The sequence below is a fragment of the Lissotriton helveticus genome, chromosome 8 (genome assembly GCF_964261635.1).
Source record: "Lissotriton helveticus chromosome 8, aLisHel1.1, whole genome shotgun sequence".
In the NCBI taxonomy this organism is placed as follows: Eukaryota; Metazoa; Chordata; class Amphibia; order Caudata; family Salamandridae; genus Lissotriton; species Lissotriton helveticus.
This window is the reverse complement of record NC_136069.1, coordinates 842,102,703-842,130,575: the sequence shown is the minus strand read 5'-3', so window position 1 is coordinate 842,130,575 and position 27,873 is coordinate 842,102,703. Positions and strand designations below refer to the sequence as shown.

General features: G+C 49.3%; 1 protein-coding gene across 1 annotated transcript in view; it reads right to left on the bottom strand.

The window, feature by feature from the left end:
- PHKA2 (phosphorylase kinase regulatory subunit alpha 2) overlaps window positions 1-27,873 on the bottom strand; it is a 779,558-nt gene that overhangs the window by 156,481 nt on the left and 595,204 nt on the right. Inside the window, exon 28 of the mRNA XM_078657648.1 lies at window positions 27,501-27,619. Coding sequence (XP_078513774.1) covers window positions 27,501-27,619 — 119 coding nt within the window. The remainder of the gene's footprint in view (window positions 1-27,500; window positions 27,620-27,873) is intronic.

Below are 27,873 nucleotides of genomic sequence, written 5' to 3'. Positions count from 1 at the left end.
GTGAGCACTGCACATCAGGCCAACTTCTCACATTGGTGAGCAGCGGTTGGGATTTGAGCTTGCTGTTGTTTTACCACACATATCCTAAGAATATCTTGTGAAAGATCACATAAGTACTAAAGGTACATATAACTTAGCTTAGAATACTCTGAGTTCTACTGAACCAGCTGTTGTAGCTCCTAGGGCCTAGCACACCCTAAACTACAACTCTAGCAAGGGATCAGTAGGCAAACATATAGTGTAGGTAAGTGCACCACTTACACCTCACTAGAAAAGCATGTCGACTCAGGAGGACTCTACTGAGACTCCCCTGGTCAGTGTTGACCCTCCACAGGTCACTTCAAGATATGCAGCTCTCAGCTTTCATGAGATGAGACAGATCTGTGTCTCCAGAAAACTGAAGCAGGGGTCTAACCCCACCACTTCCTTTCTGATAGGTCTCTTAGAGACATATGATGCCAGAAAGCTTTCTCAGTTACATGAGAACATGCCAGCCTTAGAGGGAACCTCTGGGGATCCAGATCTCCACAACACTGATTCAGCAGTTGAGGAGGAGGATCAGGAGGTACTCTCTGGGGATGAGGTAGACAAGGGTCTTGAGGTAGTCAGAAGGCTAACTAGGACCAACTTAGACTTACTTGGGCTAGGATCTGGGGGCCCCCCAGTACTAACCAGAAGTGGGCCTAACCTTGGAGTTAGGAGAGATAGATCTCTTTCTAGGGACTCCAATAGATCTCTGCACTCTAATGCCTCTTCTCAGGGGAGAAGGAATCCTCCACAGAGGAGATTTACTTCCCCTCAGAGAAAGGAGCATGAGGCTAGGATGAGACAAGCTGAACTGAGGATTGAAAGGGAAGAAATTGCCCTGGCCAAAGAGAAGCTTGCCCTGGCAAGAGAGCAGCAGATGAGTGGGCTAGCTCCCACTGGTGGCAGCAATCTCCCAAGAGATAGAGAGAAGGGTTTAGATACTAAACACCTGACTAAAATAGTGCCCCCCTTTAAGCAAGGGGATGACATCCAGAAATGGATGGCTGCTCTGGAGAGGGCCTGCACTGTGCAGAACATTCCCCAGAGTCAGTGGGCAGCTATACTGTGGCTCTCCTTTGATGGTAAAGGTAGAGATAAGCTCCTCACTACAAGAGTGGAGGATGCTAACAATTACCAGGTCCTGAAGAATACACTGGTTGATGGGTTTGGTTTAACCACTGAGCAGTACAGGTTGCTGTTCAGAGACACCCAGAAAACTCAGTCTCAGGACTGGTCTGATTTTGTGGATTGTGCCACTAAGGCTTTGGAGGGCTGGTTGCTGGGTAGCAAGGTTACAGATTACACAGGATTGTATAATCTAATGATGAGAGAACAAATTTTGAACAATTGTCAGAACCAGTTGCTGCACCAGCACCTTGTTGATTCAGATCTGACCTCTCCCCAAGAATTGGGAAAGAAGGCAGACAAATGGGTCAGGACAAGGATCAAGCAGAACCAGAACCAGAACCAGGGTGGTCAGAAGAAAGCAGACCAGAAGGGTAATGTTAAGAATGAGCAAAATGACCAGAAGTCTTCACCAGGTCCCCAACAAACCAAAGAGGGTGGGGGTCAGGCTTCCCAGAAGAAGAAGACTCAAGAAGGCCAGTCAAAAAGGTGGTGCCAGTACTGCAAAAGTAAATCTCACTGGTTTAGTGAGTGCACCAAAAGAGGAGGAGGACAAACTCCTGCCACTACAGCTCCTAAAGCAACTGCACCCCCTAGTACAGTCAGTAGTGGTAGTGTCACTCCCAAGGCATTAGTTGGGTTAACCTTGGGTACTGAGGGGTCTGACAACTTAGTTGGCACACTCACTCAGGCTGTCCTTGTCTGTACAGGGGATATGGATATGTCCCCTGAAATAAGTCCCAATACTTTGGGCAAATACAGGCAGACACCTTTGATTAATGGCAAGATGGCTCAGGCCTATAGGGACACTTGTGCCAGTGTCACCATGGTGACACCTAACTTTGTGGACCCTGGACAGATCATGCCAGGTACTGATTTCCTGGTGACCAATGCCAGCAATGTCACTACTAGTCATAGTGTGGCAATTGTAGCTTTCTCCTGGGGTGGAGTGAAGGGACAAAAGAAAGTTGTAGTCAGTTCAGACCTCCCAGTTGATTGTTTGTTGGGCAATGATTTGGAGTCATCACAATGGTCAGAAGTGGAGCAGAGGACTCACATGGAGATGTTAGGCTTGCCAGCACATGTGCTTGCTGTGACTAGGTCACAGGCCAGAAGATGCCCCACTGAACAGGTGCTGGATCCTGAAATTATGGACCAGACACCTTCCAAGAAGAAGAGCAGTAAGGGTAAGGCTTTGCCTTCCCCCTTGCCCCAGGTTGAGGATCAAGTCTCTGAGGAGGCTGATCTAGAAGAGCTGAGGGAAACTGAGCCTAAAGAGCTTGAACTTGATCAAGTTGAGTTTCTGGGCTCAGGGGGACCCTCCAGAGCAGACCTGGGGAAGGAACAGTTGAGCTGCCCTTCCCTTGAACCCCTCAGACAGCAGGCTGCTGCTGAGGCTGCAGGGAATGCCACAGGTGCCCACAGGGTATACTGGGAAGATGGACTCCTGTACTCTGAGTCAAGAGACCCCAAGCCTGGTGCAACCAGGAGGCTGGTCATCCCCTTGTCTCTGAGAGGTTTCCTTCTCACCTTGGCCCATGAGATTCCCCTTGCAGGTCATTTAGGTCAGACAAAGACTTGGGACAGGCTTGTCTCACACTTTCACTGGCCCCATATGAATGAGAATACCAAGGAGTTTTGTCGCTCATGTGTCACTTGCCAAGCCAGTGGTAAGTCAGGTGGCACAACAAAGGCCCCCCTCATACCACTACCTGTGGTGGGGGTTCCCTTTGAAAGAGTGGGGATTGACATTGTTGGTCCAATGGAACCCCAGACAGCATCAGGACACAAGTTTATACTGGTGGTGGTGGACCATGCCACCAGGTATCCTGAGGCTATTCCCCTTAGGACCACTACAGCCCCTGTAGTGGCAAGAGCCCTAGTTGGAGTGTTCTCCAGAGTGGGTTTCCCTAAGGAGGTCGTTTCTGACAGAGGTACAAACTTCATGTCAGGATATCTGACTGCCATGTGGAAAGAGTGTGGTGTGAACTACAAGTTCACCACACCCTATCATCCACAATGCAATGGGCTTGTTGAGAGATTCAACAGGACCCTGAAAGGGATGATTCATGGACTACCTGAACCTCTTAGGAGAAGATGGGATGTCCTGATCCCCTGCCTCTTGTTTGCTTACAGAGAGGTCCCACAGAAGGGGGTTGGCTACAGCCCTTTTGAGCTTCTGTATGGGCATCCTGTAAGAGGACCCCTGTGTTTGGTGAAGGAAGGATGGGAGAGACCTCTCAAAAAGCCTGCAACCAACATAGTGGACTATGTACTTGGTCTCCGCTCCAGGATGGCTGAGTATATGGAGAAGGCATCTAAAAACCTTGAGGCCAGCCAGGAACTTCAAAAAGCTTGGCATGACCAAAAGGCTGTACTGACTGTGTACCAGCCAGGACAGAAGGTGTGGGTGCTGGAGCCAGTGGCCCCAGCAGCTCTGAAAGACAAATGGTCTGGGCCCCACACCATCATTGAGCAAAAGGGAGGGGTTACCTACTTGGTGGACCTTGGAACTCCCAGGAGCCCTCTCAGAGTGCTCCATGTTAACAGGCTCAAGGCATATGTTGACAGGAAGGACATGAGCTTGCTCATGGCCACAGATGAGGGACAGGAGGAAGAGAGTGACCCTCTCCCAGACCTGCTCACTCAGAATCCTGATGATGGGTCAGTTGATGGTGTTGTCTTTTGTGGCAGCCTCACTGAACATCAGCAACAGGATTGCAGGCAAGTTCTGCAATCCTTTCGACATATGTTCTCTCTGACACCCAGCCAAACTGATTGGTGTACCCATGATGTTGACACTGGAGACAGTCTGCCTGTCAAGAGTAAAATCTACAGGCAGCCTGATCATGTTAGAGACTGCATCAAAACTGAAGTGCAGAAAATGTTGGAACTGGGAGTCATTGAGCCCTCAGATAGCCCTTGGGCTAGCCCAGTAGTTCTAGTGCCAAAGCCTCACACCCAGGGTGGTAAGAGAGAGATGAGGTTTTGCGTAGACTACAGAGGCCTCAATGCAGTCACTAAGACTGATGCCCACCCAATACCAAGAGCAGATGAGCTTATAGATAGATTGGCTTCTGCCAACTTCTTAAGCACATTTGATTTGACAGCTGGGTATTGGCAAATCAGGTTAGCTGAGGAAGCCAAACCCAAGACAGCATTTTCTACCCCTGGAGGGCATTATCAATTTGTGGTAATGCCCTTTGGACTGAAAAATGCACCTGCCACCTTCCAAAGGTTGGTGAATCAAGTCCTCACTGGGCTGGATGACTTCTGTGCAGCTTATCTTGACGATATTGCTGTCTTTAGCTCCACCTGGGAGGATCACCTGGTCCACCTGAGGAAAGTGTTAGAGGCCCTGCAAAAGGCAGGCCTCACTATCAAGGCCACAAAGTGCCAGATAGGGCAGTCACAGGTTGTATACCTGGGCCACCTTGTAGGTGGAGGCCAGGTTCAGCCACTGGAGAGTAAGATACAGGCCATCAAGGACTGGACTCCTCCAATCACCCAGACTCAGGTTCGAGCTTTCTTGGGCCTGACTGGGTACTATAGGAAGTTTGTCAGAAATTATGGGTCCATAGTGACCCCCCTTAATGACCTGACAAGCAAAAAGATGCCAAAGAAAGTTCAGTGGACAGCAAGCTGTCAGAAAGCATTCAATGACCTAAAGCAGGCCATGTGCACAGCACCTATCCTCAAGAGTCCAGATTACTCCAAGCCATTCATTGTCCAAACAGATGCTTCTGAGTTGGGTGTGGGAGCTGTTCTGTCTCAACTGAATTTTGATGGTAATGATCAGCCTATTGCTTTCATTAGTAGGAGGTTGACACCCAGAGAGAAAAATTGGTCAGCTATTGAGAGGGAGGCCTTTGCTGTGGTCTGGGCCCTGAAGAAGCTGAGGGCCTACTTGTTTGGCACTCACTTCACCATTCAGACAGACCATAAGCCCCTCTTGTGGCTAAATCAGATGAAGGGTGAAAACCCCAAACTGCTTAGGTGGTCCATTTCCCTACAGGGGATGGATTTTACAGTGGAGCATAGACCTGGGACTGATCACAGCAATGCTGATGGGCTCTCCAGGTATTTCCACTTAGAGCAAGAAGACTCACCTGGTCAAGGTTAGCTTATTGTCCCAAAGTTTGGGGGGGGGTCATGTAGGAGAGTAGGGTCTGCAATCCTATGATCACCCAGATTTTTGCTTTTTGCTGCACTGGTTTACGACTTTCCCTGGCTGTGGGCCTGCTAATCAGACCCACAGCCTAGCTGTTCTCTCTATCCAAATTGTACCCAGGTACTGAATTGGCACTGGGCCCTCTCCAAGTCCCTGTACCCAGGGCTGAGGTGCACCCAGAAGTCTCCCAGGGGCTGAAGCATGTATTGTGCCACCCCTGGATTGACTAACTAAAACTGACACAACTGGCTGCACGACAGCTGGGGCAAGGTGGTGTACTCACCCTTTGCTTTAGATATAGTATACCTATATCTAACCCTAAAAATGGACACACAGATCTCCTATCAGTCACTCCTATAGCAGGCCTTAACCATCCTGAAGGCAGAGTGCTTGGAATCGTGTGAGATGGTGCTCTGGCATGAGCTGAGCCTGTCTGCGGCTTTCGGGATCCATCCCTTAGCCGTTTCCATGATATCGCATACCATATACTCTTAAGTGCATTATAATCCTCGCGGTTATGTGCCAACTCTGGTATCGCTTTATCAAAACATGTCGAGTAAGGTGTCATACGAATTGGAATACTAACCCCTCGCCAATTCTGGCGACGGGGTTAGCATTCCACCCTTCTAGAGGGACACGACATGCCTGTAACCTATAACCCGGTTAAAAGTCAGACAGAGCCTTAGCATCCACAAAATGGATGCTGCCACCGAGACACAAGTCTGCCCTCCTGCTGCTGGGAGTCCTCCCAGAGCAGGAGATAAGGACAAAGGGTTTCCTGCCAGGGGCGGTGCCAGCACCGTCCCAGACAGGGTTTTGTGTATTGTAAGTAGGCAGGGCTTTAGAGGAAGGTGACTGCACGTGGCACCCCGGTGCTCACTGTGCATAGGCTGGCTGGAACCAGTTCCAGGGTCACTCCAGACCCTGTGCTGGGGAAAAGCCCGCCAAGGAAGTGGGTGTAACCACCCCCCTCCTAGTCCCACCCATAGGGCAGGACTTAGTCGCGTGCCAGCCCCTTTTTACAGGATAAAGGTAGAGACTGGCCCCCTTCCAAATCAGATCATCTTTGAATCCTGAAACTACTTTCTGCGAAAGGAACTCAAGACTTCTTCCTAAGATTTCTCCCTTGTGACTAAGGAGTAGTCACCCTGCATCCGCAGGCACCATCCAAGAACACTGCGGTCTGCTGTAAGTCCTTCCTCCGGAATCCGACTGCCCAGCTCGACGAGAACCGGCTTCCCTGGCACCTCTGACCTCTACCCACCTCTACAGCCCAGCTGAGAACCGTGGGTGCGACGAGACCTCAAGGGACCGGCCATCTGCAAGACTGCACGACTTCTTTCCAGCAAGCCCGCCGAGTAATCTACTGGTGAGTGCTTTGGGGTCCGAGAAGCCCCGACTCTGAGCAGCTCCAGCTCCGAAGTGCAGCCCCCCAGCATCTCCACGATCTGCGTGGGGCCCTTCTGCTTTCCGCTGCTCACCGCGTTGTTTGGCTACTAGCCCGTTGGCTTGTGGCCTTCCTGACGACGCCCAACGACATTTCTGCTGCTGGTCTGGTTGCTCCAGACTGGCCCTTGCTCCCTTCCAGAAGAGGAGCACCCTGGACCCTCCTGGTCCACTCAAGACGCCATTTTGAGTCCACCGCGTGGGCTTGAATTAGCCAAGGCTTGTTGCCCAATCCTGGGTAACTTCGACGCCAACGACTTCATCCTTCGTGGGACAGCTCGCACCTCCATCCTGGTCGCCGACAACGCCTCCTGGTCCGAGAGACTGCAGAGCCCAGCAGTGCCCACTCACCTGACTGCGGTGACTTCGCCCGGTGCCATCCTGGTGCCCACTTAATCACTGGCTAGTGATTCAAGAACTTGGTCCCCTCTGCTTTCAGGTTTTTCTTCTTCCTTGATCCAGGCTTGGATCCATCGAACTTTTCTTCACTGGTCGCCTGCCAGCAACTTCTTCCTTCCAGGCTCCTGGTCCGGCAACGAGATCCCCAACGTCTTTTCAGACCTATGCAGCTGCAGCCCCTGGGCTAGGTAACTTCGGCACTCCGGTGTCCCAGCATAGCCTCACTATCCAAGGGTCAGGATCCACTGTCGTTTTCTTCCTACCAGGTCGGGTTCACCCGTGAACACTAACTTTGCCTTTACTAGCCTCCATAGACTTTGTCCCGCATCCCGCGTGAGAGTGCACACTCTGCACCCGAGTCCCCTGGGTCTCCTAGTAGTAATCTAACGATTCCCTAGTCCAGTCCTAGCGATTCCAAAGCCTATTAGAACTGTTACTTACCTGCTAGTAATTCGCATTCCACTTTTAGCGTATATGGTTTTTCGTGCCCCTCGGGCATTTGTGTATAACGTGCTAACTTAAGTATTTTCGTAAGAGTTTTGTTGTGTGCTTAGCTCCCTGTCTCATAAAGAGCCAGGGTAGTCTTGTTATAAATAAATACACTGTTTATTTTCATAACAACTTGTGTGGTGTCCTTTCACTGGGTGTTCAAGGGGTAATGTGATGGTAAAACAGCTGGCTTAACACGCCCTCTAGAGTCTTAGCCTTAGACTGCTCGTATCCATGCTACTAGGATAGCTGGTCTATAAGGTTGACTTACAACCAATCATCAATAAGGGTTGTTTGGACTGATATATAGTGATCACTAGAATAGTGAGCACTGCACATCAGGCCAACTTCTCACAACTTCTTTGGCCAGCACAACTCTTTGCACCAGCAGCCTAAAACCACTCTAGTGAAGGATGAATCAAAATGGGTACCAGGGAACCACAAAGAAATCAAAACAGGTTAGAGCCATTGAACACATCTAGCTTAATGTGGGATTGCTTGTATATCTTAATAGCCAGTCATTCAGAGCAGTTGCATTGGTTGTAAAATGATTAAGTACATTTATCGAATGCAATCCAGCACATTTTACCCACCTATAAAAAGCTGAGAGAACTACAACGGACAACTTTGAAGAACTATGCAGGCATCCCATAATGTTAATTATGCAGGACGCAGAAGAGCCTCAATCATTTTGAACAAAGCTACATTACCTATGATATTGATGGATATCACATTTTACCCCTACCTAGTGCCTCCAACATTTAACATTTTATGCTTTCAACGAAATACAGTGCCAAGGGAAATGTGTACACCCAGGTATTGAAACTGTCGCTGTGTAACCTAGTTTGTGAATTAGTTGTCTCTTCTCCCTGAATAGGGATAAAGACGTGTTTTCTTAGTTTACTTTTAAGCCCACATTTTCCCCAAAGTTTTCCAAGCTGTCCATCAGTCTGTCCTTCAGGAGCAAACAGTCCTCAATATTGTTAACCTACTAAAAGCCTTGTACCAAGAAAGCATGTCTAATCTATATCGAGACAGGATCAGCAGCAAGAGTGAACAGCAGAGGACAGAGGGAAATATGTGCCTGATGGCCATTTCTATGAGAAAGGTTGCAAACTATAGCATTAATCCAGACTCTGGTCCACTGATTTTTAGAAAAAATCTTTACAAAGGCTAAAACACAGAGACCAAAACTCATCTTGTAGAGAATCTGAAAGCAGAAGCTCCACTTTAGGTAGTTAAATGCCTGTTTGAATTATACCAAAATCAAGACACTATGACAAAATAACTGATATGCGTAGGTCATATCCACCTGCACTCGCCTAATGCAATGCCTTGTAGCATGTCCCGGCATAAAACCTTTAGGATCCAGATGAATTAGGGAAGTGATGACCAGCACATAGCTATTTTCTAGGACCTTAGCAAGAATTAGGGTTTCTGTTGGTACGAGGGTTGTCCAGGTTTCAACAGGAATGAGATAGTGGCAGCCCTGAAGTCTTCTGACAGAGAGCCCTCATGTATGGTATCTTAAATCTGCGCTCAAGGTGCAGGTTCAGCTTAGGGGCCAGTCTCTAAAAAAGTTCAAATAGGGCCAGGTATTTCCCAGACTGTAGATCAGAAATATCCTCTAAAATTTCATTTGAGGTCAACGGGAGGTCATGAGTGTTGTGGTGGACATCACATAAAGTCTGAGCGAGCAAAACTTTGAACAAGACTGAGTGACACTTTACATTCCAACAATGGGCAGGCAGCATTCAGATCTTTTCTTATTCTGCAAATGTAGCAACTATTCCACAAACCCAAGACACCAACCCTCCGATCGGATCTCAGACAAAAGGGGAGCACCTCTGAAGGCACCATATGAGTAACGAACCAATATACAGGTTTGGCAGCTTTGTCAACCTTTGCATAGATACGGCGCTGCCATATCGTCAAGGCCAGCTGGGCCACAACTAGGGACTGGGTTGTAATGAATTAAGGAAGTTGCACAGCTAAGTTGTATGGATTAAAGCTGAAGGGTCATTAAGCTTGTTCAAGTTACAGATAATACCCCACCAGAAGCAGCAACATTGCTGCTCAGCCCATTCCTTCAACTGACACTCATCCAACCACAAGCACTCTCAACATTCTAATGACTTCACATACGGGCTGAGCAGCAAGGACCTGCAACTCTGGGGAGGATGCATAGCAACCAAGGCAAATCACAACACATCTTCCCCTCTTAAGGAAACAATAGAAAATATAAATAAATCATTCAAAAAGTCCCATAAGTATTCCTTCTCAATAACCATCAAATCAAAAGGACTAAAGATGCCACAACCCAACTCCTCCCCATGAAACAACAGGAAATTCAGAAGGTCGAAGGACGGCAAAACACCCTCCTATAAAAACGTCCAACAAACTACAATACCACCCCACCGAAACAAACAGAAAGTCAACAACACTCTCTGCATTAACTTCAATGCTCCAATGGGATGTAAGATGGAAAAATACCCAGGCAATCAATATGTCCAACAAATTCAAAGTGCAAGAGTACAGATAAGCCAAAAACTGCACACAACTACCCATTTTCCTCACAACAAATACACTCCAACAGGACCAGCATGTTACCCTCGATAACACAACACTGAAACTAGACCAGGGTCTTCAACATTCTACAGAATTGGGCTGTAACCACATACCCCGATCACCATACACCTAAACAGGACCAGAGTTTCACCTACCCTCTACCTCATAGGGGTGTAACAATGTACCCCCATTAACTGTGGGCTACAAAAGCTGCCCAATCATCCTACACCAAAAGGAAGAACGGTAGCTACCCACCAGGGTTAACACATGGCCCCTACATCAGAAATCACTCAACACACTCTCCTCCACCTGCATAGTAAACAGGACAGAGGAAATGTACACTCGTACAACCTTGGGCTAAACACACGACCCTACACCCATAAACCCCTTAAGAAGGGTGGACAGGCTTGGGCTTACACACTGCCCTTACATTCTTAGGAAGGGTGGAACCTTGGGCTTACGCACTGCCCCTACACCCTTAACCCCTTAGGAAGGGTGAACAACCTTGGGCTTAACACATTACACCTACACCCTTAACCCCTTACGAACAGTGGTCAAATTTACATATCACAAACATGTCACTCAACCAACACCGTCACACTCCTGGACCTACACCTCACAACATGGTCAAACTCCAGGACCAACACGTCACAACATGGTCACACTTTAGGATCAACATATCGCTGTACTCAGACTGCCCCTTTTGTATACCCTATAAGACAGGGAGAGAATTCAGCATGGCATTAAAACCTAAGCAACATAGCATATGCAACAAATTCAAATTAGCTATAAGCAATTCAAATAATTACAGCATCTCAAAATAACTCAGCATTAAAATACATTATTATTTGGCAGGTCATGACACAGGTAAGGAGTAGTTTCTGTCCTGTAACTCCAGTTCTGTAGTAGGGGTATCTCTGTTATAGTCATAATCTAGTGAATAGTCCCGCCCATGTGCGTGGACCCCGGAGCAATCAAAAATAATCTCTTACAGTGTCGAAAAATGCAGAACTGCACAGACACTTAAGAGAGAATTTAAAGACAGATAATGCAGCCTAAAAAGGCTACACTGTCCAGTACTTCAACTAGAAATTCCACCACAAAAATCCACAAATCAGCAAAGCCTGTACAGATTTCCCTTGCTTTAACAGCAAAATCCCTCAGGAATGATAGAGAGAAGAACCCGGCCAGACAAGCCCCATAGGCTGCCATTATGTGGCTCAGAACAGGATACTGTGCCTTTAAGAGAACTTTCCAGAACTTCACAGTATCCCAGAATGCCCTGCAGGTCCCAGTTACTTTCAGTTCTTTTTGAAGGCGTAACACGCCAGACCTGTAGCATTCCGTACATGAATATCTCTCTCCACCGGGGAGGAGGGCAGGCGCTTATGACTATAACATAGATACCCCTACTACAGAACTAGAGTTACAGGACAGAAACTACTCCTTCTGTAGTAGGGGATCTCTGTGTATAGTCATAATCTAGTGAATAGAATGGCAAGCCCATCCCCACACCAAAGCGGCGGTGGAGAAACGAGAAATAACACCACTATTGTGCGAACAGATTTCGCAGCGAAGCCTGCCCAACCTGAGCGTCTGCCCTGGCATCAGTGTCCAGGCAGTAATGCTTAGCAAAGGTATGGACCGACTTCCAAGTGGCCGCCTTGCAGATTTCTGCAATTGGCACGTTACGAAGCAAAGCCGCCGTGGCGGCTTTGCCCCTGGTGGAATGAGCCTTAGGTTTTCCCCCTAAGGTCTTATTAGCTTGTTGGTAACACAATTGTATGCAGGACACAATCCAACTCGAGATGGACTGTTTAGAGGTAGCAAGACCCGTCCTGACTGATCCATAATTGATGAACAATTTGTCTGACCTACGAATATCTTTGGTTTTATCCAGATAAAATTTCAGCACCCTCCTAACATCCAGGGAATGCAAGGACCTTTCCGCTGGAGATGAAGGATTCTGAAAGAACGTAGGTAAAGTTATAGTCTGGTTGATATGAAAATCAGAAATAACCTTGGGAAGAAACTTAGGGTGAGTACGCATAACAACCTTAGCAGCATGAAATACAGTATAAGGTTCTTGGCAACACAACGCCTGAATTTCACTCACCCTGCGGGCCGATGTAATGGCCACGAGGAACGCCGCCTTCCAGGACAGGTGCTGCAACGAAGCCTTATGAATAGGTTCAAAAGGCTCCTTCATCAACCTGGACAGCACCACATTCAAGTCCCATGAAGGCGAAGGAAGCCTGACAGGAGGGAATACTTTCTTCAAGCCTTCCAGAAAATCTTTGATCACAGGGATCTGGAAGAAGGAAGTCTGTGAAGGGCATTTCCTGTAGGCAGTCAAAGCAGCCAGATGAACCTTAATGGAATGGACATTAAGGCCAGACTGCGCCAGATGTAGCAGATATGGAAGGATGACATCCTCCTTGCATGTCGTAGGGTCATAGTTCTTAGACTTGCACCAGATGCAAAACCTCTTCCACTTGTAAGCATAAGAAGTCCTAGTGGAAGGTCGCTTAGCCTCCTTCAGTATGTCCATACAATCCTCTGGGAGATTCAGATGGCCATATTGCACTATTTCAGGAGCCATGCCGCCAAACTCAAAGACGAGAGGTTGGGGTGCACCATCCGCCCCCCGAACTTCGTGAGAAGGTCCGGCCTGCACGGCAGCTTCATGTGAGGAAGGAGAGACCGGTGAAGCAGGTCCGTGAACCACCACTGTCAGGGCCATTCCGGGGCAATCAGAATCATCCTCGCCCTGGATTGGGACAGCTTGATGAGAACCGTCGGCATCAGGGGAATGGGTGGAAAAGCGTACAGAAAGCTGTTCGACCAGTTGATCCATAACGCGTTCCCCAGCGTCCCTGGCTGGTAGTACCTGGAGGCGAAGTCTCGGCATTTGCTGTTTTCGGCGGTGGCGAACAGATCGATGTCTGGAGTTCCCCACCTTGCGGAGACTTCTCCTAGTACTTCGTCGTTTATGACCCATTCGTGGTTTTCCTGAATCAGTCTGCTCAGCTCGTCTGCCTGAACATTCTGTACACCTGGCAGATGAGTGGCCGTTATCAACAGTCCTCGGGCCAGAAGCCAGTGCCAGATCGCCTGCGCCTCCTGCGACAGAGTGCGGGATCTCGAGCCCCCCTGCTTGTTGAGGTAATACATCGTAGTCGTATTGTCCGTCTGTACAAGCAGAGAGTTGGTCCGGAAGGACGGGTGAAAAGCCTTCAGCGCCAAGTGAACAGCTCTGAGTTCCAGGAAATTGATGTGGTACGTGGACTCCGTCGGGGACCACGTCCCTTGAATCTGTAAGTCTCCGGAGTGCGCTCCCCATCCCTGGAGAGAAGCATCCGTCACGATAGTCTGTGTGGGAATGTCCTTGTGGAAGGGAACCCCTCTGAGGAGATTCTCCGCTGAACGCCACCACTTCAGAGACTGAAGAGCATGTAGAGACAGTCGTATTTTGTCGTCCCAAGATCCTCTCCTCTGGTCCCACTGATCTTCTAAGCACTCCTGCAGCGGTCTCATGTGCAGCCGCGCATGTGGCGTCAGGAAGATACAAGAGGCCATCGATCCCAGTAGAGAAGACACCGTCCTTACTGTCATAGATGGAGTGGACATGAGAGCCTGAGCCTTCCGAAGGAGTGATAATCGTCGCTCCTCGGAAGGAGACACGCTTGCTGACAACGTATCGATGGAGGCTCCCAAGTACTGAATGCACTGGACCGGAGTCGGGACAGACTTGGACATGTTGATGTGCAACCCCAGCTTGTTCAACAGAACGCACGTCTTCTGGAAGTGTGCTTGAGCTTCCGAGAAGGAGGAGGCCTTGATCAACCAATCGTCCAGGTACGGGTAGACAAACACCTTGTTCTTCCTCAGGTGTTACGCTACCACTGCCATGCACTTCGAGAACGTCCTGGGCGCAGACTTCAGCCCGAACGGAAGTACCGTGTACTGATAGTGATTGGTGCCGACTTGAAATCACAGGAACTTCCTGTGTTTGTGTGCAATGGGCACATGGAAGTATGCATCCTGTAGGTCTATGGCACATAGCCAGTCTCCCTGTTGCAACTGAGGATAAATCTGATGCAACGACAGCATGCGAAACTTTTCTCTACGAATCCACTTGTTTGCCTGTCGCAAGTCCAGAATGGGCCTGAACTTGTTCTTGTCCTTCTTGCGGACCAGAAAGAACCGGGAGGACAGACCTCTTCCTCTTTGAGACAGAGGGACATCTTCTATCGCCCTTTTCCTTAACAGGATATCGGCCTCCGCCTGGAGCTCGCGCAGCTGATACTGCGAGCTGACCGGAGGAATCGATGGAGGAGGGCTGATGAACCGAAGACTGTATCCATTGCAAACAATGTTCAGCACCCACTTGTCCTGAGTAATTTTTCTCCACTCTGCCAGAAAAAATTGAACGCTTCCCCCCACCGGAGCGGGTAACGGATGAAGGGGAAGTAACCGCTCAGGGTCGAGACCCGGCCGGGCCTTTGTTCGCGGTAGAGGACTGCTGTCCACCTCTACCCCTCTGGCGTTTTTGGAAGGGTCTCCGGAACTGCTGCTGTTGTTGCTGCTGCTGTTGTCCCGAAGATTGTCCTCGTCCTTTCCCCTGCGAGCCAAACCGCCGTTGGAACTGGCGGTAAGGCTTTTTGTCCTTGGGCTTCTCCAGACCCACAGCCGTCAGGGTTTCAGCCTCGGCCTTCATGCGGGCCATTTCATGGTCGGCATGTTTCCCGAATAGTGTCTCACCGGAAAACGGCAGATTGGCCACCCGCTGTTGCGCCTCAGGCTTGAGTGACGTAAGCCTGAACCAAGCATGGCGGCGCTGGTTGACCCCGTGATAGTAGCCATGTGCGGCCAACAGTGCGATATCCGCAGCGGCGCTGATGGCCTGGTTGGAAACCAGCATCCCTTCCTTGACAATTTCTTGGAAGTCCTCCCTCCTGTCGCGTGGTAGAAGGTCCGCGAACTGTTCCAGGGAGTCCCACAGCGCACGGCCGTACCGCCTCAGCAAAGCTGAATCGCTGGAGGCCTTCATAGTAGTGGACGAATTCCCACAGGCCTTCCTTCCAGCTGAATCAATCCAGCGGCTCTCTTTATCCGGTGGCACGGTGGAGGACGGGGAGGTAGAATGCAACTTCCTGGCCGCTGTCACTATCACAGAATCGGGCACTGGGTCCATTCTTAGCAAGACGGAAGTTCTCATCCTGGGATCCTCACCCTCCGCCTGGGACGACTCCTGGTGGCCCCCCGCCCTAGGCAGCGCACCCAAACCAACAGACCACGCACGCAACCTGGGCTTCATCCTGGACTCCTCCCTCTCCATGACCAGACAAGTCAACGCCGTCTCCTCGTCATGCTTCAACATCCTGCGCATGCTACGTAAGATCTTCCGATGGATCCCCACCAAGACCAGGAAGACGGTCACCCAGGCCCTCGTCACCAGCCGCCTGGACTACGGCAACTCCCTCTACGCCGGAACCATCGCCAAACTCCAGAAGAGACTCCAGCGGATCCAGAACGCCTCAGCACGACTCATCCTGGACATCCCCCGTCGCAGTCACATCTCCGGACACCTGAAAGATCTGCACTGGCTACCGGTCAACAAGAGAATCACCTTCCGTCTCCTCACCCACGCACACAAGGCCCTACACAACCAAGGCCCAGGATACCTCAACAGCCGCCTCAACTTCTACGCTCCCACACGCCAACTTCGCTCGACCGGCCACGCCCTCGCCGCCGTCCCCCGCATCCGAAGAGCCACCACAGGAGGAAGGTCCTTCTCCTACCTGGCCGCCAAGACCTGGAACTCCCTCCCGAACCACCTCCGACTGACCCAGGACCACCTCGCCTTCAGGAAACAGCTCAAGACCTGGCTGTTCGAACAGTAGCGGACCTCCCCTCCCCCAGCGCCTTGAGACCCACCGGGTGAGTAGTGCGCTTTATAAATGCTGTGATTGATTGATTGATTGATCCGAGTCAGGTGCTCTGTACTTCTTCAGAAGTCTGGAGGGAGCAGCCTTCACCACAGCCGGCGTAAGGAACAGCTCCTCCGCAGGTTCGACCAGTCCTGGTACCAGCGGCAGCAGAGGGCGAGACAGGTGTTTCTTGTGAAGAGTCTCGAATATCACGGACGTCGTAGGTGTAGGAGCCGTCACCGTGATACCCAACTTTGCAGCCCCCTTCAGGAGAACCTCCTGGAACGTGCCAATGTCGTCTACCGGAGACACCCTAGTCTCCGGGGAGACCGATAAAGTAGGCGAATAGGAACGAGTCCTAGAGGATGCCGTACAGGACCTGGACCTATGCCTCCTATGGCGATGCCTAGATCTAGTGGAGGACCTGTGTCTACTCCTCGATCTGTCTCTCCGTCCGGAGCGCGACCTTGATCTCCTAGGTCTGGGACGTTCTGCCGGTTTCCCCGGGGCGGACGTCTTGGGCTTGGGCGGTTCCTTAGACTTAGGAGTCTTTTTGGGAGGGGTCGGAAGCCTGGGCAACGAGACCGACCTCGGTGGAACCGGTGGCGGTTTGTCTGGCACAGGAGTCCGTGGCCCTGTTGGAAGTGGAGGCAGAGGAGGCAACAGAGGAGGGGTTGTAGCCCTCGGAGGTAGACCTCTTGGCAACGGAGGAGGCAGAGGTGTAACAGTCTTCTTCGGAATATACACCTCCGAGTACACCGATCCCGGTGACCCGCCATCCTTTCCGGACTGAGGGGAGCCCCCCACAGTCCTAGGCCTTGCATCACGATCCCTCGACGTCGACGAACGGTGACCAGATGTCAAGCGTAGGTCCCTCGACGTTGAGCGCCCCTTCGGCGTCGACGGTCTTCCATGCTTCGGCGTCGAACGTCTTCCATGCCTCGACGTCGATCCCGACCATCTTGACGATGATCCCCTGTGTCTCGACGGCGATCCCCTGTGTCTCGACGGCGATCTCTTGCGCCTCGACGGCGACCTCGTCTGCCTCGACGGCGACCTCGACCGCCTCGACGGCGACCTCGACCGCCTCGACGGCGACCTCGACCGCCTCGACGGCGACCTCTTCCGCCTCGACGGCGACTTCTTCCGCCTCGACGGCGATCTCTTCTGCCTCGACGGCGACCTCTTCTGTTTCGACGGCGGTCTCGACGACGAGGATCCCCTCGACGACGATACTGTCCTTACCGTCGACGCCGATCGGTGGTGTCGCCTCGAGGGCGAGCGCCGACGCCGGGCCCGCCGACGCCGATCACTCGACGTCGACGCCGAAGACGACAAAATCGTCACGGGGTTCGACGGCGGCCTGTGCAACTCCCTCGACGTGCGACGTTTTCTCGACCCAGAGCCCTGGGGAGACAGGGAGCCGGCCTTGGACCTCCCTCTCGACGTCGTGGTCGGTGCCACCGACCCAGACGGAGAATGGGGACGTTTGCTGGACTTCCTGCCCCTGGGGAGCCCCCCAGAGGCCTCAGCATGGGCAGATGAAGCCCCTCCAGACCCACCTTGCGCCTTCAGCCTTCTTTCCTCGAGGCCCTGAAGCCTGATCTTCATTCTGTCCTTCAGGGTCCTGCCAGAGAAGCCTTGACAAATCTCACACTCCTCTGGGATGTGGGAAGAGGGAAGGCAGAGGATACACACCTCATGGGGGTCTGATTTTGCCTTCTTCCTGGAGCACAGGCATATTTGACAATAAACAGGAGCAAAACCCAAGAAGAAAAGCACAAAAGTATTAAGGAAGTACTCAAATCGAATTTAAAGTGAAAAAACACCAATAAACCCTTGAAAAGGGAGAGCTCAATGCTCCAGGGTCCTACTTGCAGGAGCCGGAAAAAAGAACTGAAAGTAACTGGGACCTGCAGGGCATTCTGGGATACTGTGAAGTTCTGGAAAGTTCTCTTAAAGGCACAGTATCCTGTTCTGAGCCACATAATGGCAGCCTATGGGGCTTGTCTGTCCAGGTTCTTCTCTCTATCATTCCTGAGGGATTTTGCTGTTAAAGCAAGGGAAATCTGTACAGGCTTTGCTGTTTTGTGCATTTTTGTGGTGGAATTTCTAGTTGAAGTACTGGACAGTGTAGCCTTTTTAGGCTGCATTATCTGTCTTTAAATTCTCTCTTAAGTGTCTGTGCAGTTCTGCATTTTTCGACACTGTAAGAGATTATTTTTGATTGCTCCGGGGTCCACGCACATGGGCGGGACTATTCACTAGATTATGACTATACACAGAGATCCCCTACTACAGAAATTGTCCTTCCCCCGGTGAGCAACTCCTCACCCGAGCATACAATCCTCCAGCATGGTGAGCAACCTGCCACCCTTAATCTCTTGCCAACAGTACTTTTGACCAATTTAAGATGGACGTTATCAATTTCTCCTCTTCAGGTGGATGACAGCGTCTACTCTGATGAGTAAAGTCCAATATTATTCTGTTGCTAGTGCCCTCACCATAAATCATGTGAAATAGACCACATTACTTATGTTTAATATCTGTCCACTGTCCAAACTCTCAGGGCACCTCACTGTGCAACTCATAAAAATATTTTACCTTGAATGCCCTGACCAATATCAAATGCGCCCACCTTCCTTTACCTTGTCACTCAAGTATTGGTTGGTTTCTCCATGAAGTTGTCAGGGTAACTGGTAGATAAGATCACACACGTGTAAGGGGAACAGCACACTGATCATTTAATAAAAATATCTTTGTACCCGCTAACATAGTTCTCTCTCCGATTAATGAAAGATACCATGTTTAAAGATGGTGCCTACGCACAGTGCAATGACCAGGCAAAAGGTCATGTGCAGCGTGATCAGCGCACGAATTGCACAGTTACGGCCCGCACTTGCTACAAACCAACACCTGATGGGCGCGCTCCAGAAATGACCAGAAGTTCCAGCTGAGGCGCTGCTGCATAGAAACCAACTCCTCTGCGTGCTCACACAACTCCACTGCTCGAGCCGATTAGGCAGTTGCGGTGAGTCCCTTTGTAAATAAACAATGTCAGATGAGTGGGCCCACAATTAGGCTCAGGACCATTTTAATGTCACAAAATACGCTAAACAATAGCGGCAAGAGCTATCTTACTGAGTGCTACGTAGCTGTCTGGTCCCAGTGCCGAGCTGTCCGAGCTGTCCAAGCCTGACTGCTACAAGTAGAGTCCAAGAAAACAAAACGTACCAGCAATTCAGAGAGAGCTCTGCTCATCAGCAGTACAATTTAGCACTGCAAGTTCTCTCCAGAACAAACACTGTTTGTTCCTTTACCATAAACGCTGCCAGTTCACTACAAGTGCATTCTCATGTAATGCTACCTGTAAACCCAATTACAAAAAGAACAATTGATGGATGGAATGCTGAACAATGTCAAACATTCACCCCCAGTACAGACATCTGGTCATAAACCCATCTTTTTTGTGCCCACCATGCCATTCCAGTTTAAACTCGACCATAAGCAAATCAGTTTTGATCCTGCTCCCCATGGAAACAGTCCAGCTTGAGCTGCCAGATCAAGTCCGCCCAGGACTGGAACCAAGCATCCTGGGAACGGTTTCGGGGTATCAGTCAGGATAGCATGAATCCAGTGGCATGGTGAACACCGGACCCACATTTGGGAGTAACCGTCCCACTTGGGGTGTCAAATGCAAAAAGAACAATTGATGGACGGAACGCTGAACAATGTCAAACATTCACCCCCAGTACAGAGATCTGGACCTAAACCCATCTTTTCTTTTGCCCACCATGCAATCCCAGTTTAAACCCAGCCTTATGCAAATCAGTCTTAATCCTGCTCCCCACAAGAAGAGCCCAGCCCGAACTGCCATGTCAGGTCCTCCCTGCACCGGAAACAAGCATCCTGTGACCAGATTTGGGGTATCAACCCTCGTCAGCCTGGCTAGCTTTTATCTAGTGGCATGGTAAGCACAGGACCCATGTCTGGGTATACCCGCCCCACTTGGGGGAATGATTGAAAAAAGAACAATAGATGGACGGAATGCTGAACAATGTCAAACATTCACCCCCAGTACAGAGATCTGGGCCTACATCCATTTTTTTTGCCCACCATGCCATTCCAGTTTAAACCCAGCCTTATCCAAATCAGTCTTGACCCTGCTCCCCATGGAAACAGTCCATCCCGAACTGCCAGGCCAGGTCCTCCCTGGACCGGAAACAAGCATCCTGGGACTGGTTTCAGTGTATCACCCCTCCTCAGCCAGGCTAGATTTAATCCAGTGGCATGGTGAACATCTGGGCGTACCCGTCCCACTCGGGGTGACAAATGCAAAAAGAACAATTGATGGAAGGAACTCTGAACAAAGTCAAACATTCACCCCCAGTACAGAGATCTGGGCCTACATCTATCTGTTTTTGCCCACCATACCATTCCTGTTTAAACCCAGCAATATGCAAATCAGTCTTAACCCTGCTACCCATGGGAACAGTCCAGCCCGAACTGCCAGGACAGGTCCTCTCTGGCCCAGAAACAAGCTTCCTGGGACTGGTATTGGTTTATCACTCCACATTATCCAGGCTATCCTGAATTCAGTGGCATGGTGAGCACAGGACCCAGGTCCTGGCATATCAGTCCCACTACTGGTGACAAAGGCAAAAAGAACAACTGAGGGACGGAACTCCGTACAATGTCAAAGATTCACCCCCAGTACCGAAATCTGGTTCTACATCAATCTTTTGCCCACCATGCCATTCTTGTTTAAACCCAGCCATATGCAAATCAGCCTTGACCTTGCTCCCCATAGGAACAGTCCAGCCTGAACAGCCAATCCAGGTACTGCCTGGACCAGACACAAGCATCCTGGGACCGGATTTGTACATCACCCCTCATCAGCCAGGCTAGCTTGGATCCAGTGGCATGGTGAGCATGAGAGCTCACGTCAGGGCATACCTGCCTCACTCGGTTGACAAATGCAAAAAGAACAATTGGAGGGCGGAATGCTGAACAAAGTCAAACATTCACCCCCAGTACAGAGATCTGGGTCTACATTCATCTTTTTTTGTCCACCATGCCATTCTAGTTTAAACCCAGCAATATGCAAATCAGTCTAAACCCTCAGCCCGAACTGCCAGGCCAGGTCCTCGCTGGACCGGTATTAAGCATCCTGGGACTGGTTTTGGTGTATCACCCCTCATCAGACAGGCTAGCTTGAATTCAGTGGCATGATGAGCACGGGACCCATGTCTGGGCATACCAGTCCCACTTGGGTGACAAATGCAAAAAGAACAATTGATGGACGGAATGCTAAACAATGTCAAACATTCACCGCTAGTACAGAGATCCGGTCCTACATCCATCATTTTTTTGCCCGCCATTCCATCATTTTAATTCCAGCCATATGCAAAACAGATTTAACCCTGCTCCCCAAGAGAACGGTCTGGCCCCAACTGCCAGTCCATGTCCTCCCCGGATAGGAAATAAGCACCCTGGTACCAGTTTCGAGGTATCACCCCTCATCAGCCAGGCTAGCTTGAATCCAGCGACAATAAAGTCCCAGTGACTACCATCGTCTTTCTAGATCCGTAAAGTGCTGACAAGCTAGCCATCAATTATCGGACCCAGGAACAACTCAGACGAAATGTTACAAAAGGGGAGGGGATGGGGACACATTTTCTACTCCCAAGTTCCTTGCACACAAACCCACCAATTATGCTTGGAAAGACTGCGACATTCATTGGCTGCACACAACCCAGGAAGCAAACCTGTGTGCCGTCCTTGGTCCCCACCCAAATTCTAACAACAGTCTCACTCTAGGCCAAGGCCCAGCAGGCAGCCAAAAGGTAGCCACCCCAAACCAGTGCTTAATTTGAGCCGATGGTTTCTGATGCTCGGCACCAGCACTTAATTGTCAACACCGGCGCTTGTGACAATCTGCCACAAGGTGGCGCTCTCTGGCTAATTTAGAGATGACCACAACAAGTTAATTATTAATTCAATATACACTCAAAATGACTAATACCTGCCACTCAAGCCATTCTAATAGCTTCGGGGGACTGAAATGGTCAGAATTATCACACTTGTAGGAGTGTGATGGTTAGTAATTTTGTTGTTACTATCACTGGGGCATGGCAGGAGCAATGTGTGGTGAAGGCTGCAGTGGCTTCCTGACGAGAGCCCTAGCACTTATCTTTTCACAAATTAAGCACTGCCCCACACCAACGGCCCCTGCCCCAATATCTAGTGCGTATTACTTAACAACAGTCAGGAAAGTCTCAGATTAAGATAATTCACAGGGTATTTAGGTGTGTACTGCAGCCCCAGCACACTCTCTTCCCACCACAACACAACCTTTCAGCAGAGGGTAGAAGGGGCACCAAGGCCAGTATTGGAACAATGCTAGTGGCAGAGTCCTTGTGCAGTCCAAGGTAAATAATTACCACAGTACTGCCAACTTGAGACCCCCTGCACTAGCTACGCACACCAAAAGGATATACCATCCTGTATCTCTCCCGGCACCACAGACCACTAGTGTGATTAGGCTCATGTCTTTAACCCATCATTGGCTCTTTCCAGTGGACTTCATGTTCTCCAACCTAGCTTCATGCTCACAGACATCAAGCAGCTGCCCGCTCCCTGGTGACTGACGCATCGACCCATTGATGGGAGCATGAGTAGTCAACCTCATATCCAAGAAGGGTCCCTAGGTAAGTGGCCCTCAATGTAAATGGAGGCAGGATGTCCGTCAGTAGATCTGAAATCATTTTTGATCAGGATAAATGCAGAATTACCGGAGAGTAGAGCCAGAGACCCCTCTGAGAGAGTCCACTGCGCTTAGGGAGCCTCTCGCAACAGATATGGGGAAATGATACCACTCCCCCTGGGATCACAGCTTACTGGACTTTGGGCGCAGCTTCGACTTGTCTACCTGTTTGTGTCCCCGTCACCCTCCCCTCCTCTTGCCATGCCGTGTCTCTAACCCTCCCCTCCTCTTTCCCTCCTCCATTCTCTGTTTACTTCCCCTGCTCCTACCCTCCTCCCCGGAATATCTCCCCTTGCCTGCTTTTTCCCTTACCTATATGTTCCTTTTTGTTTGTCTCCTCAACCTTACTTGTCACTATGTTGCCATGCTCTAAAAACTGTGTAACCTTTGTAAAGATGTAACCTGCAATTAATGTCCGATACTTATGTAAAGCGCTTTGATACCTCTGGGTCTAGCCAGCGCTATATAAAACCTTTAAATAAACATGCAACCGCTATCTTAGAAGGGAATCCCTTTATCCCCCCTTGTTCCTATTTTTCAATTCTTTAGGTTTAAACAAAGAGCTTATTGCACAATCATCTGACTAGTAGGCATAGGGGCATATATTACATACATATTATTTAGAACCATTATTCTTTGACGATTTGGAAAAAATGTAAAGGGATATGTTCCATAGTATAATGTTACAAAATGACATTGAAGGGACCCAGACCAAACAATTTTCACCAAAACGTTCTTTTTCAGACTGGACCTCCATATCTTCAATGACTGCTTTAGACCAGAATCTTTAAATGCCCAGCCCTTCTCATCAGTACTGTTGTCTTCATCTTCAGTATGTGATATTGTCGTCTGTCTCATTCTGCCCTCTGAAATCATTGCTAAACAAACAGCACTCTGTCTCGCTTCTGAACTGATACGTAAAAAGGAACTGGGCGACGATTTTCATGCAAAGGCCACACAATTCACTGGATATATACAGAAATGGTCACAGTGTTAAAATTGTAGTATAATACAAGACATGTTAGTGGTATCAAAATACAAGAAAGGTTTGTGGCATGTTGACACAAGATCCTTTATAGGATTTGATAAGTTAAAATATGGAGTTCTGACTACGATATGATACGGAACAATATATATTACACAGACGCTGTTTTGAAGAGCCATTTCAATTCTCATTTTTATTGATGTGACACAATTTATGAATGTTAATTGGATGATTATGAAGGAAGGCGTATATGCCTGGGTTGGCTGAAATATTGAATTCAGTTTTTTTATATATTGTATTAGCACGCTTCTCCCTAGTACGACCCAACTGTATTGACCTGATAATATTGTGTCCTTCATTGTTTGCATAAGATATATAAAAAGTCGAATGAATCTTTAATGTAATATGTGAGGACAAAAAAACAAATAATAATGTAATCAGAAGCTATAGTGGATTGTATTGTACTTTCTGTGTCGCATATGTACTGGTTTGAGTGACTGTTGATCTGTTGAATTGAATAGATAGTTTGCAGTGGGAAGTCTTTTTAATATACTGGACGATGATGGATACAGACTGATACATTGTAAGCTTAGGATCAATGTCATAGTGATCTATACTAGCTCAGTGATGATGCCTTAAACAAAAATGTATTTACTTTGAGAAATATTTCTGGACCAAAACACTAATAATACACAGCCTGTGTCTGTAGAACAGAATCACACTGTCAAGGTTAGAACAGTTTAGAACAAAGCAGTTGTCACCTCTGGGGAACTCTGGCCCACCAACATTAACGATGACGACACCATCAATATCATGAACACCATCCACTCCGGATCTCCGTCAGACCCATGCCCACACCACATCTTCAACAAAGCCAGCACATCGATCGCACCCCATCTCCGGAAAGTCAACAACACCTCCTTCGAAACAGAAGCCTTTCCGGAGAGCTGGAAGCACGCCGAGATCAACGCCTTACTCAAGAAACCCAAGGCGGACCCCAGGGACCTCAAGAACTTCCGGACCATCTCCCTGCTCATGGCAAAGGTCATCGAGAAGACCGTCAACGAACAACTGACCCGCTACCTTTAGGAGAACAACATCCTGGACCCTTCCCAGTCCGGGTTCTGCAGCAACCACAGCACCGAGACTGCCCTCATCGCCGCCAACGATGTCATCAAGTCCCTGCTGGATAATGGAGAAAAGGTAACCCTCATCTTCCTGGACCTGTCAGCCGCCTACGACACGGTCTGCCACCACCCACAACGAACACGCCTCCACAACGCCGGGATCCAAGAGAAGGCCCTGGACTGGACCACCTTCTTCCTCTCCAGCAGAACACAGAGCGTCCACCTTCCCCCTTTCCGCTCCGAAGCCACCGAGATCATCTGTGGCGTACCCCAGGGCTTATCCCTCAGCCCAACTCTGTTTAACATCTACATGGCACCCCTCGCCCACGTCGCCCATCGGCACGACCTCAACATCATCTCCTACGCCGATGACACCCAGCTGATCCTCTCCCTCACCAAGGACCCCCACACCGCCAAAACCAACCTTCACGAAGGAATGAAGGCCGTCGCTGAATGGATGAGGAACAGCCGACTGAAGCTGAACTCGGACAAAACGTTGTCCTCATCTTCGGATCCACCCTTTTGGCCTGGGACGACTCCTGGTGGCCACCCGCACTGGGAACCGCTCCAACACCCACTAACCACGCACGCAACCTAGGGGTCATTCTCGAATCCACCCTCTCCATGACTAAACAGGTCAATACCATCTCCTCCTCCTGCTTCAACACCCTCCGCATGCTCCGCAGGATCTACAAGTGGATCCCCACTGAAACGAGAAGAACGGTAACCAAGGCCCTCGTCAGCAGCAGGTCGTACTCTACGCAAGAGCCTCGGCCAAACCCCTGAGACGGCTCCAACGCATCCAGAACGCCTCTGCACGCCTGATCCTCGACATCCCTCGCCGCAGCCACATCACACCCCACCTGAGAGACCTGCACTGGCTCCCGGTCAACAAGAGGATAACCTTCAAGCTCCTCACCCACGCACACAAGGCACTCCACAACACCGGACCAACGTACCTCAACAGACGACTCCGCTTCTACAACCCCCACCCGCCAGCTCCGGTCCGCCGACCTCGCCCTCACCACAGTCCCCCGCTTCCGAAGAGCGACCTCCGGTGGCAGATCATTCTCCCATCTCGCCGCCAAGACCTGGAACACCCTCCCCATCCACCTACGGCAGATCCAAGACCTGCTGACCTTCAGAAAACTCCTCAACACCTGGCTTTTCGAGCAGTAGCAGCATTCCCCACCCCAGCGCCTTGAGAGCCTCACGGGTGAGTAGTGCGCTTTACAAATTATATGATTGATTGATTATCATAGGGGGCAGCAACACGCAAAACCCCCTAGAGAGAATGTTGCCCTGGGAGTGGCGTGAGCCAGACAGTCTTTCTCCCAGCAGTTGGAGGTTGGCTAAAAGAGATTATAGGGATCTCTTGTTCAACTAAATGCTTTCCCAGCCGAACCAAAGAAGGCCCACAACAAACAAAGCAGAGAATGATAGGATTGACATGGGGCCTATAACTGGGTCATGCAACATGAGAGTAATGAGGCATTTACGTAAATACCTTCAAGTCATAATTTGCCACTCCAGAGAACCTAAACTTAGATCTAATCAGGAATCCTGCTAGCCCCGCGTTCAAGCGATGTGTGCTTTGGTTGCCTTCCCTGGTATGTAGCCCATACGTTTGTAGAAAAAACCATGCTAAAATTTAAAGTCAAGGGTTAGAAACAGAAAAGGGCGTAGTGTGTTTAGTTAAAGAGGAAAAAGTAAATGTAGTTAAATGAAGTCTAAATGTAATTATTTGCAGGATGTGAATTCTAGTTTTTCAACAGAGGACCTTGGGCCCGGTATAGGACAAAACCAAAACAAGTTAAACATTAAAAAATTTAAATCACTTGACCTGATATACAAACCCATGATGCAGATTGTGATGGGAGCAGATGTCACAAAATGACTTTGGAAATCACATTTGAAACATTAAGGACTGGGGAAGTGGGTGTTTGTAGGAGACAATCAAGGAAGTGGGAAAGGGAGAGGGCAATGCAAATGGAGTTACCACCAATCAAATCAGAACTTTGTTAAAACACAAAAATGCTCACAAGCCCTGTCCACATTTGCTTGCACTCCTACATTGATGCCACCACAGAATAGGTGAACAGGTGCTGAAGACTTTGAGAAAGAAAGAATTCACTAATGCATTTAAAGGGGTTATAAAAAGAAATCAAAGTCCTCACAAGGAAAATATATTCAATAACTAAAAATAGGATTATACGTTTACTGTAACCCTGCACATGCCAATTTTCCACACTCTAGTGAATGTGCAAGTATAGGTTCAAAGGTATGCCTCAGGCTTTGGTGCATCAATAAAAGTCGTATATCTCAATTAAATCCTTTACGAGGATCTTAAAACATGTTTGAGAATTGCCGCACTGGTTTAATCAGCATACATCTAATATGAAACAATGCTAGAAGAAAAGATTTGTGATTAAAGATGGTCACCGAGCAGCAGGTGGTGCCTTACCTGTTTCATCTCACTCCTCAGTCTGCTTATGCCGCTTCTCTCTGTCTTGGTCGCTCCTGTGTGGCCCATTTCATGGATTGAAATTGCAGGGCTGGTAGCAGATGACTGGATCGGTCGCACTTCAGAAAGAAAGCAAAATTGTCTTGCTCAAAAGTCAAAGGATAAAGTATTAGTTACACTGAGTTTTTTAAACAGTGCACTTTTGGTGGACGTTTTAAGTTTAAATAACATTCAATATACTGCCACTGGAGAAGTGCAATATAATGTGGTCAAAGAAATGTTTTTAGATCTACGCAAGAGAGCTATCTGTTAGAGAGGTATTGTTTCCAATACATTCCATCTAACTAAAGGTGGCTTGGGTCTGCCTCTTGCC